The sequence below is a fragment of the Cydia fagiglandana genome, chromosome 3, assembly GCF_963556715.1.
Source record: "Cydia fagiglandana chromosome 3, ilCydFagi1.1, whole genome shotgun sequence".
Taxonomy (NCBI): Eukaryota; Metazoa; Arthropoda; class Insecta; order Lepidoptera; family Tortricidae; genus Cydia; species Cydia fagiglandana.
In genome coordinates, this window is record NC_085934.1 from 2,308,499 (window position 1) to 2,333,367 (window position 24,869).

The 24,869-nt window shown below is 38.0% G+C and overlaps 2 protein-coding genes and 1 long non-coding RNA gene across 3 annotated transcripts; all 3 read left to right on the forward strand.

Annotated features, from left to right (window-relative positions):
- Positions 1 to 2,882: 2,882 nt before the first annotated feature.
- LOC134680489 (heat shock protein Hsp-12.2-like) lies at positions 2,883 to 3,543 on the forward strand. Its single transcript, XM_063539618.1, has one exon. It carries the CDS (start codon positions 2,956 to 2,958, stop codon positions 3,457 to 3,459), a length of 504 nt encoding a protein of 167 aa, XP_063395688.1. The 5' UTR covers positions 2,883 to 2,955; the 3' UTR covers positions 3,460 to 3,543.
- Positions 3,544 to 10,248: 6,705 nt separating this feature from the next.
- On the forward strand, positions 10,249 to 20,885 carry LOC134680224 (phospholipid scramblase 3-like). Its single transcript, XM_063539311.1, has 6 exons — positions 10,249 to 10,388; positions 16,420 to 16,595; positions 17,675 to 17,874; positions 19,559 to 19,750; positions 20,335 to 20,493; positions 20,835 to 20,885. Exons 2-6 carry the CDS (start codon positions 16,574 to 16,576, stop codon positions 20,883 to 20,885), a joined length of 624 nt encoding a protein of 207 aa, XP_063395381.1. The 5' UTR covers positions 10,249 to 10,388; positions 16,420 to 16,573.
- A 1,777-nt stretch (positions 20,886 to 22,662) lies between these two features.
- On the forward strand, positions 22,663 to 24,415 carry LOC134680490 (uncharacterized). The gene is made up of 2 exons (XR_010100452.1): positions 22,663 to 22,895; positions 24,257 to 24,415. It is a non-coding gene; the product is annotated as an uncharacterized LOC134680490 (long non-coding RNA).
- Positions 24,416 to 24,869: the final 454 nt, after the last annotated feature.

Below are 24,869 nucleotides of genomic sequence, written 5' to 3' on the forward strand. Positions count from 1 at the left end.
AACTGCGCAGCGACGTCATTTTCCATAGCCATAGACGCCGACGCTCGAAAGACGCTAGATGTGGGGCCCTAATAAGTAAGTAAGTAAGTGGCATTATATTGAATTCAGATAAAACTAAGCTCCTAATTATACAATCGCCATATCTAAGCCCAACAGAAATGCCACTCCCTATGTATACCCATAGCTTTACTTGTCTTCATAATAACTTACACGATTGCCATTGTAAACCAATAGAAAAAGTTGATTGTGTTACATATTTAGGTGTTAAAGTAGATTCCGCATTTTCTTGGCAACAACATATAAATTATATCTGTAGCAAACTTAGAATTTTATTAGGAAGATTTTACCACCTTAGCTTTAAAGTACCAATTAATGTATTAAAGTGCTTATATTTTGCAATAGTTGATTCCGTGTTAAGCTATGCCCTTGATTGCTATGGTCTCACTTTTAAATCGTATATAGATAAAGTAGAAGCGCTACAAATTAGATTCTTAAAGTTACTCGTCAATAAAAAAACTAGAAACAGTTGTAGAGGTAATTATAATAAACTATTTAAAATTTGTAAAATACTCCCGGTCAGTTAGTATTAAAACACAAATACCTCTTAGCAATTAACAACCACAGCAATAAAGAGCAAATCTCGACACGAGTAGAACATAAACATAATACAAGATCAGTCACCAATTATTACGGAGACCGAACTCTAAAAAAAATGGTTGCCATATTTCTTAAACAGTCTTCCAGAAAATATCAGGCTCGAGCCCAATAAAACTAGATTTAAAACAGCAGTAAAGCAGCACCTATTGAAAATGCTTGGGTGACAATTGCATGCCTGTGCCTGCAAATGTCACCCAAGTAAAGTAAGGTATATCTGATTATATTAGTTAAGTGTATGATGTTAGTTTTTATAATATTTTACATTGATTACGTAAGTAATTATATCAGAGACTCGCACCTGCAGACAAACTGTGTAAACAGTTTTGCAGGGAACTGAATTAGATCATAAGGTTATTTCTTGTATTAATAATAGTAATAAAAAAAAAAAAGTATTTTATGTCCCTTTCTCGCACTATAGTTACGGGTCCACATCCTAATGAAAGGTTCCAACTTATCTCCATCCGTATCTTACATACTTACGTACACGCGCCGGCGCATACCGCTTCGTGAGCTGCTGATGATCGAGCAAACAATACTACGTAATAGTAAACGTACTAAATTTACAGTAGGTACACTAGGTACGTCAATTGGTAATTCATAGAAAATGGACCGTAAGCACTTAGATTTGACTAGGGGCCCGATTCGGATTTTGAAATAGACATCTATTAGATATCTTTTAGACATCACCAAGATACGATAGCGATATGTTTAAGACTTAACCTGTCAAATTTGACATTTGCGCGATTCTTGAGATACTCTTGAACGATTTCCACAGGATATGACTTAGAGATCCAATTCACATCTAATAGATTATCTTACTCTATCTAACGTAAAAGTGACGTTGGTTGCCCGAATTGCGTTGCAAAAGAGAACTAAACTGCAAAACGTAATTCAAGACCAAAAAAAGTAAGAAATGTTGCCACTTTTTTACTAGCGCGTCTTGTATTTATGTACAAATAAGTAAATAAAAGTACGTTTTTAAATATTAGGAGTAAAATTACTAATGAATAAATTATCTTAGCGTGATTAGTTATCAAAATGAATTTACTATTTTACAAACAGATTATTGCAGTGGCAACATTTTCTTACTTTATTTGGTCTTGAATTACGTTTTGCAGTATAGTGTGAGTATAGTTGATATCTAAACTATTACGTATCTAGAATGGATCTAGTAACGTGTCGTCTCTTGTGAATATCATGAAGTTCGAATACGGCAGTAGTACTCTAAAACCTTATGAAGAGCGCTCGGCAGGAACCTGCACTTTCACTAAAACCTAAACGGACAGACACGGCAGGGGACTTTGTTTTATAAGGTGTAGTGATGATTAATAGGTAATTTAAATTCAGTAACTCTAATGCTATTCGATAAAGAAATAAATAAATGGACATGCAAAATAACCGTGTAGGCAAATCAAATTTGGTGTAGTTATATATTCTAGGTCCATGGTATTTATCAATGATTCCGCCTGAGGTTTAAATGAATAATTTCGACATAAATAACTAAATTTCACGAGAAAACAAAGATATCTGGTGATTTTGTAAGCCACCTATTTATAGATACTTTCTGTAAAAAATAGAAAATATTGCATCAGTATTTCATACTATTTCGCAAGAGGTTCAAAATATTACAAACTTCAATTATATACCTAGTGCATATCCTCTACAAATATACAACAAGCAACGCTTAGTAAGGATCTGAATTAATTTTGTTACAGAATTACCAAATTGATGGCCATAAGCTTAAAAACTTACAAGTTATTTTAAAAGGAGAGTCAGTGAACTCTAAATTTAATTTCTAGGGACATCTAGTAATTTCTATAGCACTATCTGCCACTAGATGTCTCTAGACGTCGCTGCTTGCTCCAATTATGAATTACATTAGTTTTGCTATTCATCAATAGCTGGCGCATCATACGTATAGATACAAGACATGCAGAACAATGTTAATATAATTTACATTAATATTTGAGTTTTATAATTATAGCAAAGAGGTATAAGTACATAATAACTTAAATGTAATGTTTGAATATAAATTACCTGCTTGAAAACTAAAAATGTATACTTTCCTATAGGAGTCACCTTGATTATAACGTAGTTTAGCTATCTGTTACTAGGTGGCGCTATTATCAATTGTGCACTGACTCGCTAGAATATTCGTGAACTTTCTCCAAGCTTCTCGCCGACAGATAGCGTTGCTCCGTCGACTATATAAACAGCCGGCGCGCGCGGGAACACAACAGTTGAAAATCAGAATACGAACGAGTAACTAAGCGACGAGATAAACAATTCAAACTCAAAATGTCACTTATGCCGTATTGGGCGCGTCATTTGAGGAATCTGGCCCTTCGAGATCCTATCGCGAGGGCATTCGAGGATCCTTTCGCTGTCTTCGCTCGCGATCCATTCTTCCGCGACCCTATAAAGTTCATCAAGGAAGCAACAGCACCTCTGCAACATGGGATTGAAGGTGTGTACTCTGACGCCGAAGTCAAAGTCGACGGGAAGAAAGTCGAAGTGCAATTGGACGTGCAGAATTTCACCCCAGATCAGATCCAAGTGAAGACAGTCGGGAATGAAATCTTGGTGGAAGGAAAAAAGGAGGTGAAACGCGAGGACGGTTGGACGAGGAGTCATTTCGAGAGGAGGTTCCTGCTTCCCGAAGGTTTTCCTCCGGAGAGAGTCGAGTGCCATCTAGACAAGGGGAAACTGCTGCTAGTCGCCTTCAGATCTGAGCCTCTAGAAGAGAGGACCATCAAGATCAACGCCAAAGAAGAGAAGGAACCGGAAAAGATTGAGAAGTAGACTGATATGGCATTTAGATTCTTTAAGTTACGTATGTAGTTCTAAATTAATTTTGTGATATTATTTTTAATAAAATAGAAATTCTATTAAGATTTGTTTTTGTTTTTTCTCTCTGATTTCTTGGCAGCATTCCGTTCCTATTTTGGGCTTAAATTGCTCTTAAATTGTATCTATAAATAACTAACTGTTTACGTATAAGAATAAATTTATCAAAGAGCACAAAACAACACGGATTGGATCGCAATTTGGTAAATATATCCATAATATCTATAGTTCGTTTCTTTTAGCATTAGAAAGAACTTCGCAGAAGTAAGCTTGTGGTTCCAAATCCCGCACTTTTAGCGGTAATAATTTGAAGTAAATTATGAGTATTGACCATACTACATTAGATAATTCAATAATTATTAACAATTAAAGAGCCTGATAAAAACTGTACGCTTACTTCTGTGGAGTTCTTTCTAATGCTAAAAAAAACGAACTATATAGGAATATTTGTGATGAATCTTAAATAACTCTAGAATTATCTAGATACTACGAACTAATAGAAACTAAAAACTGAAATCGTATGGAGAAACGTACGGTAGTTATAATAGCATATTCGTTTGTGTAGACTGTAGGTACGTTACTTTACTTATATAAAAAGTTACATTTCAGTTTTATATGTGGCTCAGCAAACTGATGAATATACATAATATGGGAATAATGTCAATATTTTACCGTTAACAATCCAAAAGCACCTTTTATAATGCTTGTTTTCATTCTTTAGTTCAATCAATAGAATACGAGTATAACTCCGGTAAGAAAAATAATGACTGAAAGCGCCTATGAAATTATCACAAGCAAAGTTGTTATTACAATGGATCCATGCTAGCAAAGGCGCAATCAATAAGAAAGAATACTGCAATGTTCTGCCGCCAGAGGCAGCACTAGCACAAACCGTGAACCATAGAGAAAGATTATCAAAGATCTAAGTATATTATTTACCTACTCAATTCGATAGAAATGGGTGGCTTTCATCCTTATTTACCAAATATATCTACCTACTATACAATATATACCTAGAATATACAAACAGAAGTAGGTATATTCTGACACAAGCGCAGGGGGCCGATTTTTGAATTTCGATCGCTCGATTTTGTTACTCGAAAATCGGTGGAAAACGACGAAATGCTAATTTTTGAAATGCGAGCGATCGAAATTTGGAATCTATTGGTATTGACCACTCGATTTCAATTCTATTAGTAGAATTTACATGCCTAGTGGTGGAGACATTATTTAACGAAATACACGAAATCGAGTGGTCGTATTTCAAAAATCGGCCCCCAGGTTATTCATTGGCATGTATTTCTGTCCCAAATACTGTTTATAAATAATTCAGAACCTGCCAGCTTCTTAGCCATATTTCGTCCAAATTGGGACCGGCTTTGCCCTTTACATTATTGCTCTTGCAATTTGGAGACAGACAAGACTACGTGCCCTGTCATACATTAATTCTGGGTTACAAATTGGTGCTACGAATAGTGCGATAGGATTATACAAACTGCCGTATTCGAACTTCAAGATATTCGCAAGAGACGACACGTACTAGATCCATTCTAGATACGTTATAGTTTCGATATCAACTAGTTCTCTTTTGCAGCGCAATTCGGGCAACCAATGTCACTTTTACATTAGATAGAGTAAGATATCTATTAGACGTGAATTGGATCTTTAAGTCATATATCCTGTGGAAATCGTTCAAGAGTATCTCCAGAATCGCGCAAATGTCAAAGACAGGTTAGATCTTAAACATATCGTTATCGTATCTTGGTGATGTCTAAAAGATATCTAATAGATGTCTATTTCAAAATCAGAATCGGGCCCTAAGTCTTTTTGTTTGTACCGTAAAACGGGGTCAACAGAAATCGCGGGGTGAATAGAGAAATACTGAACTTTTTCTTTCAAGTTGTTATATTTAAAAACGTACATCTCTAAAATTAAATTTTTTGGAATACGTATATAGTAGACTATTTATTCTCTACATTGATACCAAAAGAAGTTAATCAAACTGCCTAAAAGTTCGATTTTTTTGACTCTAAAGGAAGCCCTTACCGAGGTAAGAAATGAAGCCTGTCTGAACTTTGTTCTAGCGGTAAATGTAGTGACATTAACGTAGTTAAAGTTAGCTAACCTGGTAATATAGTATCTGTAGTACCTAAATAATAAATAAAATCACCAATTTTCTCTATAATTAAGCATTTTTTTGCAAAAAACTATCAACAAGCACTTTTACGTGAAAAAGGGGTCAATGGACACGCATATGGGGTGAATAGTTACGGCATACGGGGTGAATAGTTACGTCATAGGGGGTGATTAGATACCACAAAGGGGTGAAAAAACACGCCTTGGGAGTTAAAAGACACGAAAAAATATTTTTGTATCAAATAGCTGTTTAACAGATATATATACTATTTGCCAATAGAGTATCAACATAATAATGACCAAATTCGATGCCTATGACAACTAAAACTTCATATTTCTATTCACCCCTTTCGTGTGTCTATCGACCCCGTTTTAAGGATATGCAGAAAACACACAGTTTTCTTTGATTTTCTCTGAATTGGATGGGTCAAAATTGATTTCACAAATGCAAAATTGAAGAACTAACCAAGACTCATAAAACGATGTCTAAATTTTTACTTTTATCATTTGGATTATTGGTGAAAATCGTCCTTGAAGTTGAAAATCGTGTCTATTCACCCCGTTTTACGGTATGACTTTTTACGATACCTACCGCAATATAAAGGGTGGCCAAAAAATGTACCCTCCCATAGAAAATGGACCAGACAAAATATATGAAACAACCAAATTTTTTTCGCGATTTCGGGGTTGGTCCCATAATCAAAGTTGCTCAGCATAATCCCAAAACCTCCTTGTATAAAATCGAAATATACAATACAAACTTATACATTCATGTAGGTATTAAAGGTATTTGTATGATAAAAAGATAAGTTTTACAAATACTTACAGAACTGTAATATCAATACACTCGTACTAAGTACCTAATCTGTTATTTATCACTCATCTTGAACAAGGTGAAACCTGGAAACCTCAAGTACCTACTATCAATCAATCTCTGCTTTTAACTGTGAGGTAGGTATAAGAATACCATAGAGTGAGATAATAATTAGAAGTACCACTGCTGTTATAGAACACACACAGCACACAGACGCACAGAATTGCGTATAATTTGAATATATGCCTGTATATTCAAATGATGCGCAATTCTTTGTAGCAACCCAAGTGGACGGAAACAGGCACGGGACTGTGAACTGACGCAATTACCCTGCACGTTGACTGTAGATTTTTTATAGTTATTTACGATAAAAGTGCGAAAAATAGGAAATTCGCAACGAGTGGCGAATTTTAAAACACGACCGAAGGGAAGGGAATGGTATATGACATTTATTTCAGTTTACGACCGAATGGAGTTTTCCGTTTCCCACAGATTTTCGAGTGACGAAATCGAGCGCTCGAAAATCGGCCCCTGCTCTAAAAAATATGTATATAAGTCCGTGTCCGTGTAAGTTGTTAAAGTTAAACTAAGAAAATTAAGTCTGCACCGATGTTGATAGCATACCTACGCAGTGCAAGTGTTATTTATTACGTCATAATTTCATAGACGTTTGACGTTTAAAAGAATAGAACACTTGCACTGCGTGCTCTGCTATCAAAATCGTTGCAGACACGTTAGACCGGGCTGTGTCCGGGCCGCAGCTTCCGGCGCATCGTATTCTATGGAAAGCGTCATGTGATCGCCTGTCATGTCATAGAAAAGTAAGCGCCGGAAGCTCCGGCCCGGACACGGCCCGGTCTAACGTGAGCCATCCTTTATCTTGGTATAACTCTATCACGGCGAAGATGGACAGACAAGCGATCTAAATATAAGGCGTATTGTAATGTTTATTAGTTTTATTACGCAAAACTATTTAGCCGCGAGGCCGGGTGTGGGTGGCCATTGGCCATTGTTATTAGGGATCCGTGGAAACAAGTGAACCATTGCACTTGCAGTTCATGACTCTCCTGTGGACATGCCCAGAGTTAAGGATTACTCAAGCTAGGACGGGCCGGGGCCGGGCCTAATAGGCGTCCGACACCCGGACCCGGACTGTTTTATCTTCTAATTCGTGCTTTCAATTTGTGAAGTACATATTTAATTAGGTATAAGGTGACCGACGTACGTTTTTAATTTATTTTAACATAATAATATGTTAATATTACATAATTTTCGAGTGACGAAATAAATAAGATATCTCATAGGTGCACACATATTATGCACCTATGAGATATAGTATATCTAATTTATTAAAATTTTTTGCACATAAAAAAGTGCAACAGTAAATTTTCTACCAACCAAGTTGCAATTTCAGCTTTGTTTCTACTTTTTTGGGCCGATAGACCGATACGACATTAAAACCTTCAAGAAAAGAGCCTACTCCCATATCAAATTCCGGCAACGCACTTACAACACCTCTGATTCGTCTGCTCGATTGCCAAAAAAAACTTCAGTAGGTACCTACTGCTCTATAACCGCTTCACGCTTGACCATTACTAGAGAAGCAATCAACCGTCCAATATATTTGCTACATTAAGACCACCAACTCGGCTACACAAATAGGTATATGCATTAAATCGGAAGAGTATAAAACATGGTGGAAATTATTGGATATCTAGCGAAGGAAAAACAATGGTTGCAATGAAAAATCACAGATGAACGAAGAATAAGGCCAATTTATCTTAACAGGTAGGATGGTGTTTAGCAAAAATGTGTCAATCCACATTCATTTTGCAGTAAAATGTGATCTTTAAGCGACAATTTTTTTGAGTTGACATCTTATTGCAAAATTAATATGGGTTATTGAGACATTATAAAAAAAAATCATTCAGTCATTCATTATTGCTTAATTAAAGGCAGAAATTATTTATTTATTTCCAGTCTTTTCACAGTTTCAAACAATACAAGATGTTCCGAAAATATTATTTATTTATACCTGCCTATGGCCAAACAGGAAAATCGAAACTTAGATGCCCGGATACGTGCTTTAGGCCCACTTGCACCATCCCACTAACCCGGGGTTAAGCGGTTAATCCGTGAACCTAGTGTCAAATTGTACTGGTAACTATGGCAACTCCAGGTGTAACCGGTTAACCCCGGGTTAGTGGAATGGTGCAAGTAGGCCTTAAAGTATGAAAATATTACGTTTATTATGGCCATTTATGGCACCCCCACACTTTACGACAGCAGTTACAGGGTATTAAAGGCTTTAGTTAGACGGACTCGACTTTTCCCTTGAACACGAAGGGCGTAGTAGAAAAAAGGTCAAGCAGTATTTTATTGTTTATCAAGATGAATATCTTTGCCATAGCCAAAATTTACTTAAATGTGACGTCCCACGGGTAAAGGTACCTTATGGCGATTGGCACTTACGCTATTATTGACGCCGCTCCAATATTTTTGCGGCGCTATGCGACGTAAGTTCCAGCCGCCATAAGGTACCTTTCGTCGTGGAACGTCACAAAAATGTTAACCCGTTACCGTTACATTTGTTATTATTATACCGCAAGTCGCTCACCAAAATGGCAAACCTGTTTTATAAAGCTGTTGATCAATCACTTGGCTGAGTAATGACATCACGCCAGACGATAATAAACACATGGCCGTACCTATATGGTTGAACCAATGACATATATCAGCCAGACAACACGTAAAGGATGACTCACGTTAAACCGAGCCGTGTCTGGACCGGAGCTCCCGGCGCTTACTTTTCTATTGGCTCCTCTACACGATGGGCCAACGCCGGCCACTCCAAGGGACGCAGCCATGCGGTAGAATGAGATAGCAATATGAATTACTCCCTCTAACGCATAAATGCATCCCTTGGAGTGGCCGGCGTTGGCCCATCGTCTAGAGGAGCCATTAGACCGAGCCGTGTCTGAGCGGCTACCGCGAGAACCTAAATTCGCATATTGCGGGGATCTTTCTCTTTTACTCCAATGAAGGCGTAATTAGAGTGACAGAGAAAAATCCCCGCAATTTGCGAACTTCGATTTTCGCGGTTACAGCCCTGGGCCGGAGCTTTCAGTGCTTACTTTTCTATGACATGACGGGATGCGTTCCATAGAAAACGATGCGCCGGAAGCTCCGGCCCGGACACGGCCCAGTTCGACGTGTTGCCTCTCTGTCGCACTTGTAAATTCGGACATAAGTGTGACAGGGAGGTAACACATCGAACGTGGTTCGCGATAGGCCCTCAGTAAGTTTGACGTTTACACTTACACTGCGTGTGCTATCAAAATCGTTGCAGACTTCTCTTGGTCTAACTCTACACATTTTAATATTTCTTGTGTACTTGATAATTAAATAAGAAAGACGTAATAATTATGTCTGCCGGTCGTTCGTTTCGTCTATTTTATTGTCCACAGAAGAGACCTTTTGCTAAAATTTGTTTTAACCAAAGGTCTGCTGCACTGGACCTGTTGCACCAATCCGTTTGTCACCGTTAATAATGTTCGCTTTTTATTGTAGGTATGAGTTTAATAGTTCACTGCTGATCTGTCCTTCAATTGGGGTTGGAGCAAAAAGTCCTAAGTGATTTTTCCGGTATTAAAACAGCAAAAACAAGCAAAATATCAAATCGAAGTGATACACAAACCACATGAAAGTGAAATCGCGTCGTCTGCATTCCACACTGTGTATACTTCTGTGTACATTGTCAGTCAAACCGCGACGCCAGTATCGGCGAGTCGTGCCATAACGTTGTTCTAAATTTGAATAACGTTTCTTAATTCGAATACATAACTTTAGTAACGTAACGTTTGTACCTAATTCCAATTGAAAACAAAAGAACATCGGTTTTATTAGTGTTGTTTTTGGATGCTTCTGGAATACTGTGTGTGATGAATTTAAATAATTATTAATTCTAGTTTTTAATTTGTGAAGGCCATGTGTTTGCATTGTTGGATTTGATAATTATTGTTTATGTGTGACTAGAGTGTAGTTGTGACTGATGATGATGAGTTTTAGGTTTGCGTTATAAAATTCATAGAGCTGTGATTCGTGGTTTAAAATACTAAATTCTCATTAAGGAAGACTAGTATAATTATACCTAGGTACATAAGAAAATACCTGTGACGTTTTCAGTCAAAATTTATGCTGCCGATAAAAAAAAACGTTTTTCGCGGTTTTGCCTGCCCTGCCATACCGTAATTATGGTATTATACCATAAAACGACAAAAGAATCACTTACTTAAATATTTATTTTATTTTTAGTATTTGTTGTTATAGCGGTAACAAAAATACATCACCTGTGAAAATTTCAACTATCACGGTTCTCGAGTTACAGCCTGGTGACAGACAGGCGGACAGCGGTGTTTTAGTAATAGGGTCCAGTTTTACCCTTTGGGTACGGAACCCTAATAACAAGGTTATTGAGACATTTGAAACATTAATTATATCAATCGTGTTCTATTTTGACACCTTTATGGCTAAATCACGGCAATTGCTATAGTATACACAACATTATTTGCGGTGTTTGACACATTATGACTGACGTATATAGAGATGTAACGAACGCAAATCGATTGTCACAGCAAGCGATTACGATTGGATGGCACGTAGACTGAGGTATCGAATTGTGACGTATAATGAATTTTTATTTGAGATTTAAATAAAGCTAGAATTATATGGTTTTCCCGCAAGCTAAATGCATTTAATACACCGACCGAGTAGGTCGCACCCACTGTCAAAATTGAAACTAACTGGGGATCTATTTTAAAGTTCTTTTATGTTATTTCTGTGTCAAATTTGTTGTCTGTTAAGTGACGATAAATATATCCATATTTACAGTTAATTATCCACCTTTTCCTTATTTTTATTAAAAGAAAAATGAAAAATTTATATCGATTTATTTAGACGACTACCGATTCATGACGGTGGTGTCCGGCCAACCCTAAAACTAAAAAAAAAGACGTAGAACGTAAACGTTCGCAGTAGCGGAGGCAGTTATAAAGTTGACCCAAAAATTTTTTATTAAGCTATGAGCTTCATCACATATGTTCCTTGAGTAATTCTAAGCATTTCAAGCCTGGGAGGCAATAAGAAATGTGCGTCTACTCGGATTTGTAATGGATTCAAACTTTCAACCCCTTTTTAACCCTGAATTTTACAAAACGCTGAAATTACTTTTCCTGTCTTTTAATAATATCCCCAAATACAAAGATTCAAGTCCCGCGTTCGAAATTTTTTTTGATATCCATACAAACTTTCAACCCCGTTTTCACCACCTTAGGGGACGAATTTTCAAAAACGCTGAAATTAGTTTACTTGTATTTTAATAATATATCGTTTTACGAAGTTTCAAATTCCTAGCTTAAAATAAAACTTGAACCCCATACAAACTTTCATCCACTTTTTAACCCCCTTAGGGGTTGAATTTCTCAAAATCGCTTCTTATCTCTTGTACACTTTATAAATGTAATCTAGTGTGCAAATTTCAACTTTCTATCTTTTGTAGTTTCGGCTCTGCGTAGCAATAATCTCCAACCAAATTTTTCACCTTTTTACGTTTTTCTTGTAAAATTACTATGAAACTGAAAAAAACAAATATCAGCAATGAATTATACGTCTTTGGTTTATACGAAAATGATACCAAACTTGCCCTTGTAGCCACCAGGATCAGAATAGATTTTTTTTAAAGATCCCGCCCTCCCCGACTAGACGCACGCTTCTTTTTGCCTCCCAGGCTAGAAATGCTTGGAATTACTCAAATATCAGATGTGATGAAGCTCATAGCTTAATAAAAAAAATTTGGGTCATGTATGGCAGCGTTACATAACTGACTCCAGTACAGTGCAGTTGTTTTCCTTTGTGATTTCGATGTGCAAGACATTTTACGTAGTATTGCTGTTGTGAGTGACAGACGTCAAATACCGCAAATAATGTTGTTTACACTATAATGGACCAAATTCCATGGCAAAAAAATTGGGGCGTATCCCAAAAAATTTGGGATTTATGGTCACCTTTGTTACCACTGATAAGATAAATATAATAAGAATAGTAACCGAATCGTAATAACCTTGACCTTCAATGTTAAGGCCATAGAGGTCATCAGGCCAAATCCATATTGCTTTAATTATTATAGCAACTGTGATTGAATTGAAGTCACCTCCCAAAGTAAGTAGGTAGACAATTGTAAGCACCTACTGTCCGATTCGAACTTTAACGTCAATATATCTATTACTATAGAATAGAATATACTATAGAAACGATATGGATTAGATGTGTCAGTGTCAAAAGTGACGTTTATGTTTGAAGAAATGTAACATTTGACACTGTCATATCTAATCCATATCGTTTCTAGATCTATAATCCGTTTTTTTTAGCATTAGAAAGAACTTCGCAGAAGTTCGCTTGTGGTTCTAAATCTGGCACTTTTAGCGGTAACAATTTGAAGTAAATGATATGTATTGACCATGCTCCATTAGATAATTCAATAATTATTAACAATTAACGAGCCTGATAAAAACTGCACGCTTGCTTCTGCGGAATTCTTTCTAATGCTAAAAAAAACGAACTATATTAAGTAATTAACGTAAGTATCGGGCCGCTAATAGTCAATTTTCTTTTTACTATCAGCCCTACTGATCATCATAACTTCATAAGCGTCTCAGTAAAACGGTAGAGACGGTATTTTATTAGACGACATAGGATTTAGAGGAAAACTTAAATCTGCCTCGAGCCAAGGTCAAGGTGACCCTTGTTCACTATTTACGCGTCTTCGCTTATCGCACAACTTTCGTGTTGCTTTTTTAGGGTTCCGTACCTCAAAACGGAACCCATATAGGATCACTCGTGCGTCTGTCTGTCTGTCCGTCTGTCACAGCTTACTTTCTCGGAAACTATTGGAATAATATATTCCGTTATATACCTATTGATAAAATATATAAGGGAAAAAATAAAATAAAACCGGGCAAGTGTGAGTCGGACTCGCGCACGAAGGGTTCCGTACCATAAAGCAAAAAAGAAAACGGAATAAAATGCATAAAGAAAACGGTCACTCATCCAAGTACTGACCACGCCCGACGTTGCTTAACTTTGGTCAAAAATCACGTTTGCTGTATGGGAGCCCCACTTAAAAAAATCTTTATTTTATTCTGTTTTTAGTATTTGTTCTTATAGCGGCAACAGAAATACCTCATCTGTGAAAATTTCAACTATCTACCTATCACGGTTCGTGAGATACAGCCTGGTGACAGACGGACGGACAGCGAAGTCTTAGTAATAGGGTCCCGTTTTACCCTTTGGGTACGGAACCCTAAAAACGGAAAAAACTGTTAGATCTAAACAAAAAGTACCTAATACGGGCAACACCGCCCTCAAGTCCATAACAAGAAAAAATGGGTTCCTAGTTGATTACGGAACTATAAAAAAGTACCTGCTAAAGTAAAGACATTCCCGAGTATTGTTTTTGTAATGTTTCATTATACAAAGAGCGCATCAAATGAAAAATGGCTTCCATTTCCGGTCGAAGACAAAGGAAAGAAAGGAAAGGGCACTAAGAATGATAAATAGGGCTGATAACAGTAACGATAACATTTTTGGCAAGGAGTAGGCAAGGACTGTCTCTTCTGAGGAGCGTTTTAAAATGTTTACTAATTTGTTAATTGACCGAGCGTTAGAGAAGCTAAACTGCTAAACTTTACAAGGTATCGATAACATAGTTAAGTGTAAAAGATACAAAACAAAACAATACCTAATGTGTAGTTGAACCGAAACATGTTTGTTTGGCGTCATTACTAACTACAAATCGGTGGCCCAATATTACAGGGTTCTATGCTTCACTTTTATCGAACTGGAATTTGAACATTGACATAGTGACATTAAGTCGAATTTCAATTATCTTGAAAATGTAACATAGGACCCTGTAATATTGGGCCAGCGAAATGTCATTCAGTATGGAATTTTAATGATTCATCAGACTATTTTTTCCTATTAGAATTGTTATCTAATCGCCACACTTGAGATGATTACCGTATATATACTATAGATTTATGAAATTTTGTTCACAGTGCTAATAATATTGTATATGCCTATTCTCTGTTTGGCTCTAACGGTTGACTGGTAGAGACTACTAGAGAATGCCATTTGGCATTTAGTCCGTCAATTGTACATTCCCGTACCTATATATTTTGTTCAATTAAGTTTAAATAAAACAAAGTATCGTTAACCGGGTGGACGATACGAGATATAAAACAGAACAAGAAACGCCCTTTAAAATCTAACAGATGTTTGAGATAAATAGACAATATAGATGTAGACGTCATTTTTTGATAACATAGTGAATGTTTAGAAACCAACCATGTTTAATATAAATTAGATTATACACAATACAGTATAAATTTAATTAAAAGTTACCTTATTACCTTGGCCTCAAAAGTGCGAACCGCACTTCTTTTCTAGCTGTACATAAAATACAATGTTTCAAGTTAAATTGTATTTATCCGCCTTGTAAATCTATACTACCTACTTAACATATTATCTACAATCTCACTGGTTCAATCGCCGGTCAAACAGGAAAATAAGTTAGTAGATCGTAGGTACTATAGATTTACGAGGCAGGTAAAATGTTACTTAAAACATTGTGTCTATTTAATGCACAGTCAGAATTGAAATGTGGCAAGCTTTTTAAACCTAGTTAATTATTAAACTAACATGTAGTATTGTGATTGTGACATCTGTTACTAGGTAGTACGTAACAACCCTAATTATCACTTCAAATTCAATTTATTTATTTAATGAAGATAACAGTGATCTTTTTTTTGTTAGTACTCTCTTAAAAATAATTTTTGTAGTTAAAAGCTAAATTTGATTTTACATTTATAATTATTTCATGAATTACAGGACAGCTCATATGATCGGCAGTCATCTTTAGGACGCTGTTTATCATAAACATATGTAGTTTGTAGATGTAGAATTGTAGATAGGTCAAATACATTTATTTTCATTATAATATTTCATCTGTAGACACCCTCACACACATAACTACTACACACACACACACACACACACAGAATAACTAATACAGTACGTACAATAAACCGGGAACCTACTACTGAAATGCAAAGTAGCTTTTTATTCTCGAAAGAGAGACCTGAATGAGGTACCTTGGTACCTATAGGTACAATAACCAAGGTACTCATATTCATGTTCAAAAAGAAATTTTTTAAACCGTTTTTACTGTTTTTAGGACATATACGGATAGCTGAAAGACTGATGGATGTTTGCGTGACGATACAAACAGGGGCACAATTCAGATTTAACAATTTGTTATGTTGAAGTGGATTTGATACGACCTCGAAAATCCCTCCCGCTGATTCGTGTATACGAAATGAAGTGAGAGTCGTGCGTGAGATGCTAATTACCACACATCGTACATTTTCCAGCATTTTTGGTCCAGCCATAGTCTAATAAAACATGGTCTTCTCTTCCCAGAGTGACACAAGCGTACGTCACAATAACATGGCCGCTATATATAGCGCTATCGCATATTATCATATTATAGCGCTGTCGCATGATGACGTAGCCTTGTGTCAGTCAGGTGACCTAGAAAAGACGGGAAGAGAATACCAGGCGGAGTATATTATTATGGGTGCAGTAGGGTGGTGTTAACGGAATTGGTATAGATAATTTCGACTGAAATGGTAAATTATGGTTAATATTAACGTAATTAATCATTAGGGTTGAAATTATTTATACCAATTCCGTTAACACCACTGCGCTGCACCAAAAATGCTGGAAAATGTACGATGTCTTCTAATTACCAAGGCGATTGTCAATATCTTATCAAAACCATAACAAATCGTGAATCTGAATCGGTCTGGTTTAAAGTATTTTAAGTTAAAAATTTTAACGTCTATAAACAGTGAGCTGCCATGATCGTGTAAGAAAATAACTTTAAGTACTATGTATGTATAATTAAGATAAAAGTGAAATTATGAAGTGGTAGTCAAAAACGATATTAAAGTGAAATAGTTAACTGTAATCTGAAAGACTGAAGAAAAGTGAAATAATCTCAAAATGGCGACCGCGTCACATTTAGGTAAGTGGTTTATGAATAGGTAATATTATAGGTATATGTAAATTTATATGGTTTACTTGAAAAATATACAGGTTATTTTATTTAACCCTTAATAATTTTGTGAGGTGTATTTCTACACCACCATGGGGTCACCTCAAAAATGCGAAAAAAAAAATAGCAAATATGGCTGAAGGCTGGTAACAAAAAGAATAGATAGTATAGAGGGGTCCTGTCATTGTCAATTTTGTAGTTACGGTACATTTACTGCCATCTATCGACACACGATTAAAACTTAATATAAAATTGAAAATGTATAAATTAATCAAAATATGTTTACGGATAAATTATTTTTATTTTTTATTGGTCCATACTGACCCATGTTCTTTCACTGATATGTGTTAAAATTGTTGAATATCAAACGGTGTCGTCAACGCCATCTAGCCGACAATAGGCCAAAGGTATAAATTATAATGGCGCCATCTATTCGAGAATGACTTTTTCTCCACATCCGAGGCACGTTTTTTTCTTAGACTTTATTTATCTTATACGAAGTTATATATATCTCTGCTGGTAACTACAGCTACCAAAAGCAAGTGGATAGAAAACATCGTCACCTGATCGGTTAAAATGTCACACCAGACACAACAACCTAACAAATAGTCAGCAATTTTTTTTGAGGTTTCGGAATTGGAGGAATTACCTACTCAGTTTTCAGTATGAATTTTAACATTTCATACTGAAAACTGAGTAATTCCTCGCTGTATCGCTATACTTACGGCGCGATTCGGGAAATGATTTAGAGATGCACTAGATATGAAATGGTAAAGATATGTGACGTTCTACGACAAGAGGTACCCTTGTCCCGGTTGCATATTGGAGCGGCGTCAATAATAGCGTAAGCGCCAGACGCCATAAGGTACCTTTTGCCGTGGAACGTCACATATCTTTACTATTTCATATCTAGTGAATTTCTAAATCATTTCCCGAATCGCGCCGTTCTTTGTGCGAGGAATTTGACAGCTTTACGATCACCGGTGGAGTCTGCAATTATTTCAGATAATTCCTTATATTCTTAATTTTAATTTAAATTTCCGTTTCAGGCATCAAAGGCCTCGAAGGCCTCCACAGCGTGACGATCAGGCAGAAAGTGACTGGTTTCTCGAACAACAAGTACGTGGTGCTGGCACCAGATGGCGCTGTCATTCTGTACGCCAAGGAGAACTCCGGCGCACTCAACCGGCTGTTCGGTGGGAAGGACCGCGCTTTTGAAATTAACATTTATGACACACAGGATAAAGAAGTTAGTAATTTAGACTATTTTTTCAACGTATGTGTTGACAATTTGACATTACTCAAGTTACCCACGGAGTTACAGCTGACGTTTACGAGGCTCCATGTTTTTGATTATTGGGACTATATCGATGAAGTACCTTAGAAAAACGCGTATAGTGGAGTTCAATAAAAATGACAAAATTAAATAATGTAAACAAATATGACAGATTTTATTAGCATTTGACGTATAACTTGAAAGTTTTACGAAGGTTGTTTTCATTGAAATATTAATAATAACTTTGATAATAACAAGGATCAAAGTCAAATAGCATTTTAAAAGTTTTAGTCCCGTGTCAAACGATGGCAGTGCGTTCACTGTGACGTGACTATTACAAAATTTACTTTGACAATAAGCTCCCATTCGCACGACAGCTTTTTCAACGCGCGTCAAAAAAGCGCTTGAATTTGTCCACACTCTAAGTTCGACTTAACGACCAAGGCTTAAAGTCGAAAATCCAACAACGCTTGATAAAAAACGCCACCGCTGTCGTGTGAATACATACCTACATGGTTATCCATTTGTGTCAATCAAACGCTTTTTTAACGCGCGTTGTTAAAGCTCCCGTGCGAATGGGGGCTAAGCCTCTATATAGACTCAATTCCCTTTGATCATACTGAAACATTTCTCTTTCAAAAAGGTTCGAGGTAATAAAACCCTTTTGCGTCGAATTTTCTTCGGGTTCTCCCATTTTCTCGTAAGGTCAAGGCACTAACAATTCTTTCGAGATAGCGTTGTCTTTATAGCTTGACCACAGATCACTTCAATAGATGGAGTATTAGAATATCGGTCACCACACAATGGTGATTCCATATAAATAGTGAATAGAATCAGGCGTTACTTTGCGGAAATCCATATTAATCAAAACCAAAATATTACTTTGCTAATCCGCGCAAAAAGATAACGTGTTAGTCAATCAGTGCTAATGCTAACCCGTTATACTTACTTGCGTATTTTTTGCATGCAATTAATGTTCCCACCCTCCCACCGCAAAAATAAATACGCAAATAGATATAACAAACCACCACCAAAAGAATAATAATCGACACGTGTTTCCGTTGCCGTTCCGTTCCGTTAAAGAGAAAGATCCCCGCAATTTCTGTTTTCGCGGTAGCCCCTCTGTCCCCAACATGCAGTGTCTGTAAGTGGTCCGTGGCTTAAAACAAGGCACTAACCCCTTCAGTCAATCATGATTGACCTTGGGTTGACCCCATCGATCCGCCGCACCCCGTTTAATGGGTTTGTTTAGTGTCGGGTGCAAACTGCATAAGCTAACGAGTCAACAAGCTGACCATTTATGTTTAGAGTTTGTGCGGAAAGAGAAGAGTCGTGGAATGATGTATTGCATCCCATACATTTCACGACTCTTCTTTTTCCGCACAGACTCTACCAAAATGGACACCTATAGGTACTTTGTTTGACTTACTTAGAGTCAGTTTAGTTTTACTATTTAGAGTTCAGATGTAATCCTCATTTTGTCATTTTACATGGAACATTCTTATGCTAAGGTCGATTTTTAAATATGCCAGAAAGAATGTAAACAAACTGCTGTAACTGTCAAAGTGACCCTTGCAGTCAGTGTTTTCCTCGTGATAATTATAGTTTTCATTTTGATAATATATGCTCTGTTCAATTGGATCTTCATTAATTTCAGGTAGTTCGCCTCCGTCGGCCCTACACTTTCGGTCCCGACAAGATGGACGTAACCTTGTGTGGCAGTCTCATCAGCGTGGTCCGACAGGAGGTCACCTTCTTCAAACCTGTACTTAACATTAATGATGCCAATGATCGTCCTATGCTGAGGGTTAAAGGTCCTATGGCTACTGCGGGAGATGCTGATTTTAAAGTAAGAGACCAGGTTTTGTGTAGATTTTGATCCTGACTAAAGTGTGTCGTGCCAGAGAAGCCTTTGTCTGACATGAGGTCACCTACTTCAAACCAGTCCTCAACATCAATGATGAAAATGATTGGAGGGTCAAGGGACCTATGGCTACGGTGGGATATGCTGATTTTAAAGTAAGTAGTATCAGGTTTATTAAAGACTGAATGGACTGTTAAAGATTCTACATCTCTGATCTTATGACAGCTAGACTAGATGCAACAACGTTATGGCTTTAGACAATTTAGATAACTCCGTAGATCAAGCAAGTCAGATTAGTTAAAACATACCTACTCTTATAGGCTTACAGTTGCTCGAATCAGTAACATGATAATTTATAAATAACCTAATCCAGGGGTCAGCAAACCACGACTTTTTGGAGGTACGAGTAAACTGAGTTAAACCACTTTGAGACTCCTAAAGTTGGTGATGTCTAAGTATAATATACTTACCTCGGTAACGCGGTTGGCTCTTTCTCTTTAAAGTTAGCAAATATCTGACTTGATATACTTTTTACTACAAACAATGTTTGTTTTGTTTTTGTTTTCCAGTTGTACAATACAAAGAAGCAACAAGTTGGTGTCATCGCCAAGCGCTGGGGCGGGCTGGCGCGAGAACTCTTCTCAGATGCTGACCACTTCGAGATCAGCTTCCCTGCTGACGCTACCGTCGGTGTCAAGGCTGCAATCATTGGAACTTGTTTCCTTATAGTAAGTCATATCAACCTTAACGTCTGATAGCTGGGGTGGGTGTGAGAACTCTGCTCAGATGCTGACCACTTCGAGATCAGCTTCCCTGCTGACGCTACCGTCGGTGTCAAGGCTGCAATCATTGGAACTTGTTTCCTTATAGTAAGTCTTATTAACCTTAACGTCTGATGGCTGGGGTGGATGTGAGAACTCTTCTCACATGCTGACCACTTCGAGATCAGCTTCCCTGCTGACGCTACCGTCGGTGTGAACGCAGCTATCATTGGGACGTGCTTCCTTATAGTAAGTCATATCAACCTTAATGTCTGATGGCTGGGGTGGGTGTGAGAACTCTTTCTCAGATGCTGAGCACTTCGAGATCAGCTTCCCTGCTGACGCTACCGTCGGTGTGAACGCAGCTATCATTGGGACGTGCTTCCTTATAGTAAGTCATATCAACCTTAACGTCTGATAGCTGGGGTGGGTGTGAGAACTCTTCTCAGATGCTGACCACTTCGAGATCAGCTTCCCTGCTGACGCTACCGTCGGTGTGAACGCAGCTATCATTGGGACGTGCTTCCTTATAGTAAGTCATATCAACCTTAACGTCTGATAGCTGGGGTGGGTGTGAGAACTCTTCTCACATGCTGACCACTTCGAGATCAGCTTCCCTGCTGACGCTACCGTCGGTGTCAAGGCTGCAATCATTGGAACTTGTTTCCTTATAGTAAGTCATATTAACCTTAACGTCTGATAGCTGGGGTGGATGTGAGAACTCTTCTCACATGCTGACCACTTCGAGATCAGCTTCCCTGCTGACGCTACCGTCGGTGATAAGGCTGCTATCATTGGAACTTGTTTCCTTATAGTAAGTCATATAAACCTTAACGTCTGATAGCTGGGGTGGGTGTGAGAACTCTTCTCAGATGCTGACCACTTCGAGATCAGCTTCCCTGCTGACGCTACCGTCGGTGTCAAGGCGGCTATCATTGGGACTTGTTTCCTTATAGTAAGTCATATATATCAACCTTAACGTCTGATAGCTGGGGTGGGTGTGAGAACTCTTCTCAGATGCTGACCACTTCGAGATCAGCTTCCCTGCTCACGCTACCGTCGGTGTCAAGGCTGCAATCATTGGAACTTGTTTCCTTATAGTAAGTCTTATTAACCTTAACGTCTGATAGCTGTGGTGGGTCTGAGAACTCTTCTCAGATGCTGACCACTTCGAGATCAACTTCCCCGCTGACGCTACCGTCAGTGTCAAGGCGGCTATCATTGGAACTTGTTTCCTTATAGTAAGTCATATCAACCTTAACGTCTGATAGCTGGGGTGGGTGTGAGAACTCTTCTCAGATGCTAACCACTTCGAGATCAGCTTCCCTGCTGACTCTACCGTCGGTGTTAAGGCTGCTATCATTGGAACTTGTTTCCTTATAGTAAGTCATATCAACCTTAACGTCTGATAGCTGGGGTGGGTGTGAGAACTCTGCTCAGATGCTGACCACTTCGAGATCAGCTTCCCTGCTGACGCTACCGTCGGTGTCAAGGCTGCTATCATTGGGACTTGTTTCCTTATAGTAAGTCATATCAACCTTAACGTCTGATAGCTGCGGTGGGTCTGAGAACTCTTCTCAGATGCTGACCACTTCGAGATCAGCTTCCCTGCTGACGCTACCGTCGGTGTCAAGGCTGCAATCATTGGAACTTGTTTCCTTATAGTAAGTCATATCAACCTTAACGTCTGATAGCTGGGGTGGGTGTGAAAACTCTGCTCAGATGCTGACCACTTCGAGATCAGCTTCCCTGCTGACGCTACCGTCGGTGTCAAGGCGGCTATCATTGGAACTTGTTTCCTTATAGTAAGTCTTATTAACCTTAACGTCTGATGGCTGGGGTGGGTGTGAGAACTCTGCTCAGATGCTGACCACTTCGAGATCAGCTTCCCTGCTGACGCTACCGTCGGTGTCAAGGCTGCAATGATTGGAACTTGTTTCCTTATAGTAAGTCTTATTAACCTTAACGTCTGATAGCTGGGGTGGGTGTGAGAACTCTGCTCAGATGCTGACCACTTCGACATCAGCTTCCCTGCTGACGCTACCGTCGGTGTCAAGGCTGCAATCATTGGAACTTGTTTCCTTATAGTAAGTCTTATTAACCTTAACGTCTGATAGCTGTGGTGGGTCTGAGAACTCTTCTCAGATGCTGACCACTTCGAGATCAGCTTCCCTGCTGACGCTACCGTCGGTGTTAAGGCTGCTATCATTGGAACTTGTTTCCTTATAGTAAGTCATATCAACCTTAACGTCTGATAGCTGGGGTGGGTGCGAGAACTCTTCTCAGATGCTGACCACTTCGAGATCAGCTTCCCTGCTGACGCTACCGTCGGTGTCAAGGCTGCTATCATTGGGACTTGTTTCCTTATAGTAAGTCATTATTATCAACCTTAACATCTGATAGTACAATATAGAATTGAGTATGGTAGGTATGGCCACTATCAATAGTAGCGTATGAAGTATGAACAACGTGCCAAAAGTATCTGCCACCCTGGAATAAATACTTTCAGAAATAGAGATGTACAACTCTGCAATTCACGTCTAAAAGTGCCTGTTACGGTACCTATATATTTTTCTACGTATATAGAGGTATATCTCTTTCTTGATAAGCTACTAGAGAATGGTACATACTACTTATTTGCACATAATCTGATCAACGAAATTTTGCAACTGAATCTTTTTACTCAGTGTGCAGTCAAAACGAGTGAGCGTTTAATAATAAATTTACACAATATAAATCAACCTCAAATTCATTGCAATTAAGTGCTCGCTGTGCAGTGAGCTAAATGGAGGTGTCGCGGAGATCGCGAAGACTATCATTGTGGTATGTATTTTATCTGTCACTCTTAGCGTACTTTCACTGGTAACACTGGCGATGGAGGTCGGCAGTGTCATGTGTGACAGCGAGGAAGATGGCGGGAACTGAGTTGAGACAAGTTGAGAGAGGTCGTCTGAATTTCTGGTACGTAAGAGGTGGTGTGACGCCGTGGCGCGTGCATCACGTACAGGAGATTCTTGGTAAGCGAAACATATCTATATTTTGTTATATATGGATATTGCAGTGACCTTGAATTAGTGACGACCTTGAGATCTATCTGAGTTGAAGAATTGTGTGATATTCTTTGTGTGTAACTCGAGTTTGAATGTAACAAGTGAGGTGGCTAGAGTTTATCGGTTTGAGTTACTGGAGGTTTCTTTATGGAGGCTGATGGATGAGCTGTAGGGGTTGTTGTGGAGGCTCGTCGGGGACCACATGGTCCCCACCTCAGTACTCATCGCATATTATGAGTTGAGAGATATATGAGATTCTGAGTTTATGAGAATATATGAGTTGCGGGATGCACGATGAGTTCTCCTGTGTTGTGGAGATTCAGTTGTGCCGTGCATCCACCGATATAAGCCACGGGACTTAGGGCCCTTCTAATTTTCCCTGAGAGAGTTGAGGTTACATTCATAACAAGAGATACCTATGAGATCGAGAGGAGATGGAATTGTGCGCCCATCGAGTATTGATTCATGGTCAGTGCAGTAGCTATTTTATACTGTGCTTTATATATTTAGAGATCCATGTAGCGAGGTTATCATTACATCCCCCTAAAAGTAAAACTCCGCTACAGGAGGTTTCTCCATTTGGAATGAATTCATTCATAATTTTATGGATGAATTCATATAAGTAAGTCGCCACGCACTTTTACGGCTGATGGTACATATCTTTTTCTTTTACTTTCCAGGACTTCCTGCATTACGAAAACTGATCGGCGAAGCTGAAGATGTTATCTTTGATGTCATCTTATTATAAAACGCATTTAAAATAAGATAAACCGCACTATATAGTGCATTAAAATATTATCTACGTACTGTTTACAAAATAAACAATTATAACGATAATTTCGGTGCTGTTTTCATAGTTTCTTATCATAACAAACATGACACGACTAGAAAAGTTGAGAAATAAGAGCGTCGGTTATAAACCGCCATCTATTTGACGTTTATTGAAACTTAATAGTTTGATGTATCACTACTAGATGTCCCTTTTCATGTTTTATAACAATGCCATCTATCAGTACGCACAAGAGTCGCTTGCTACACTGCTTGAAATAACGCTCGAGAGTTCATTTCAAAGTTCTGCTATTGGACAATAGATGGCGCGGGTGCCGTTAGAAATTATAGAATTTAGTTTGGTTGATTTTTTTCATTAGATAAGTAATAATTGTAATAAATACCAAATGCCGACAATGCTTATAGTATTTGTTGCATGAATTTATATGTTGGATTTTTATATAAAATTGTATACAACATAATACGATATTTCAATTAATTTAGTTTGTAACGAACACGTTTTTG

Bases quoted from the DNA above. Each gene is read 5' to 3' on its own strand.
- LOC134680489 (XM_063539618.1), top strand. From the start codon at position 2,956: ATGTCACTTATGCCGTATTGGGCGCGTCATTTGAGGAATCTGGCCCTT.
- LOC134680224 (XM_063539311.1), top strand. From the start codon at position 16,574: ATGGCGACCGCGTCACATTTAG. The intron at 17,875-19,558 runs GTTAGTAATTTA...CATTAATTTCAG, and splicing joins ATGACACACAGGATAAAGAA to GTAGTTCGCCTCCGTCGGCC. The intron at 19,751-20,334 runs GTAAGAGACCAG...TTTGTTTTCCAG, and splicing joins CGGGAGATGCTGATTTTAAA to TTGTACAATACAAAGAAGCA.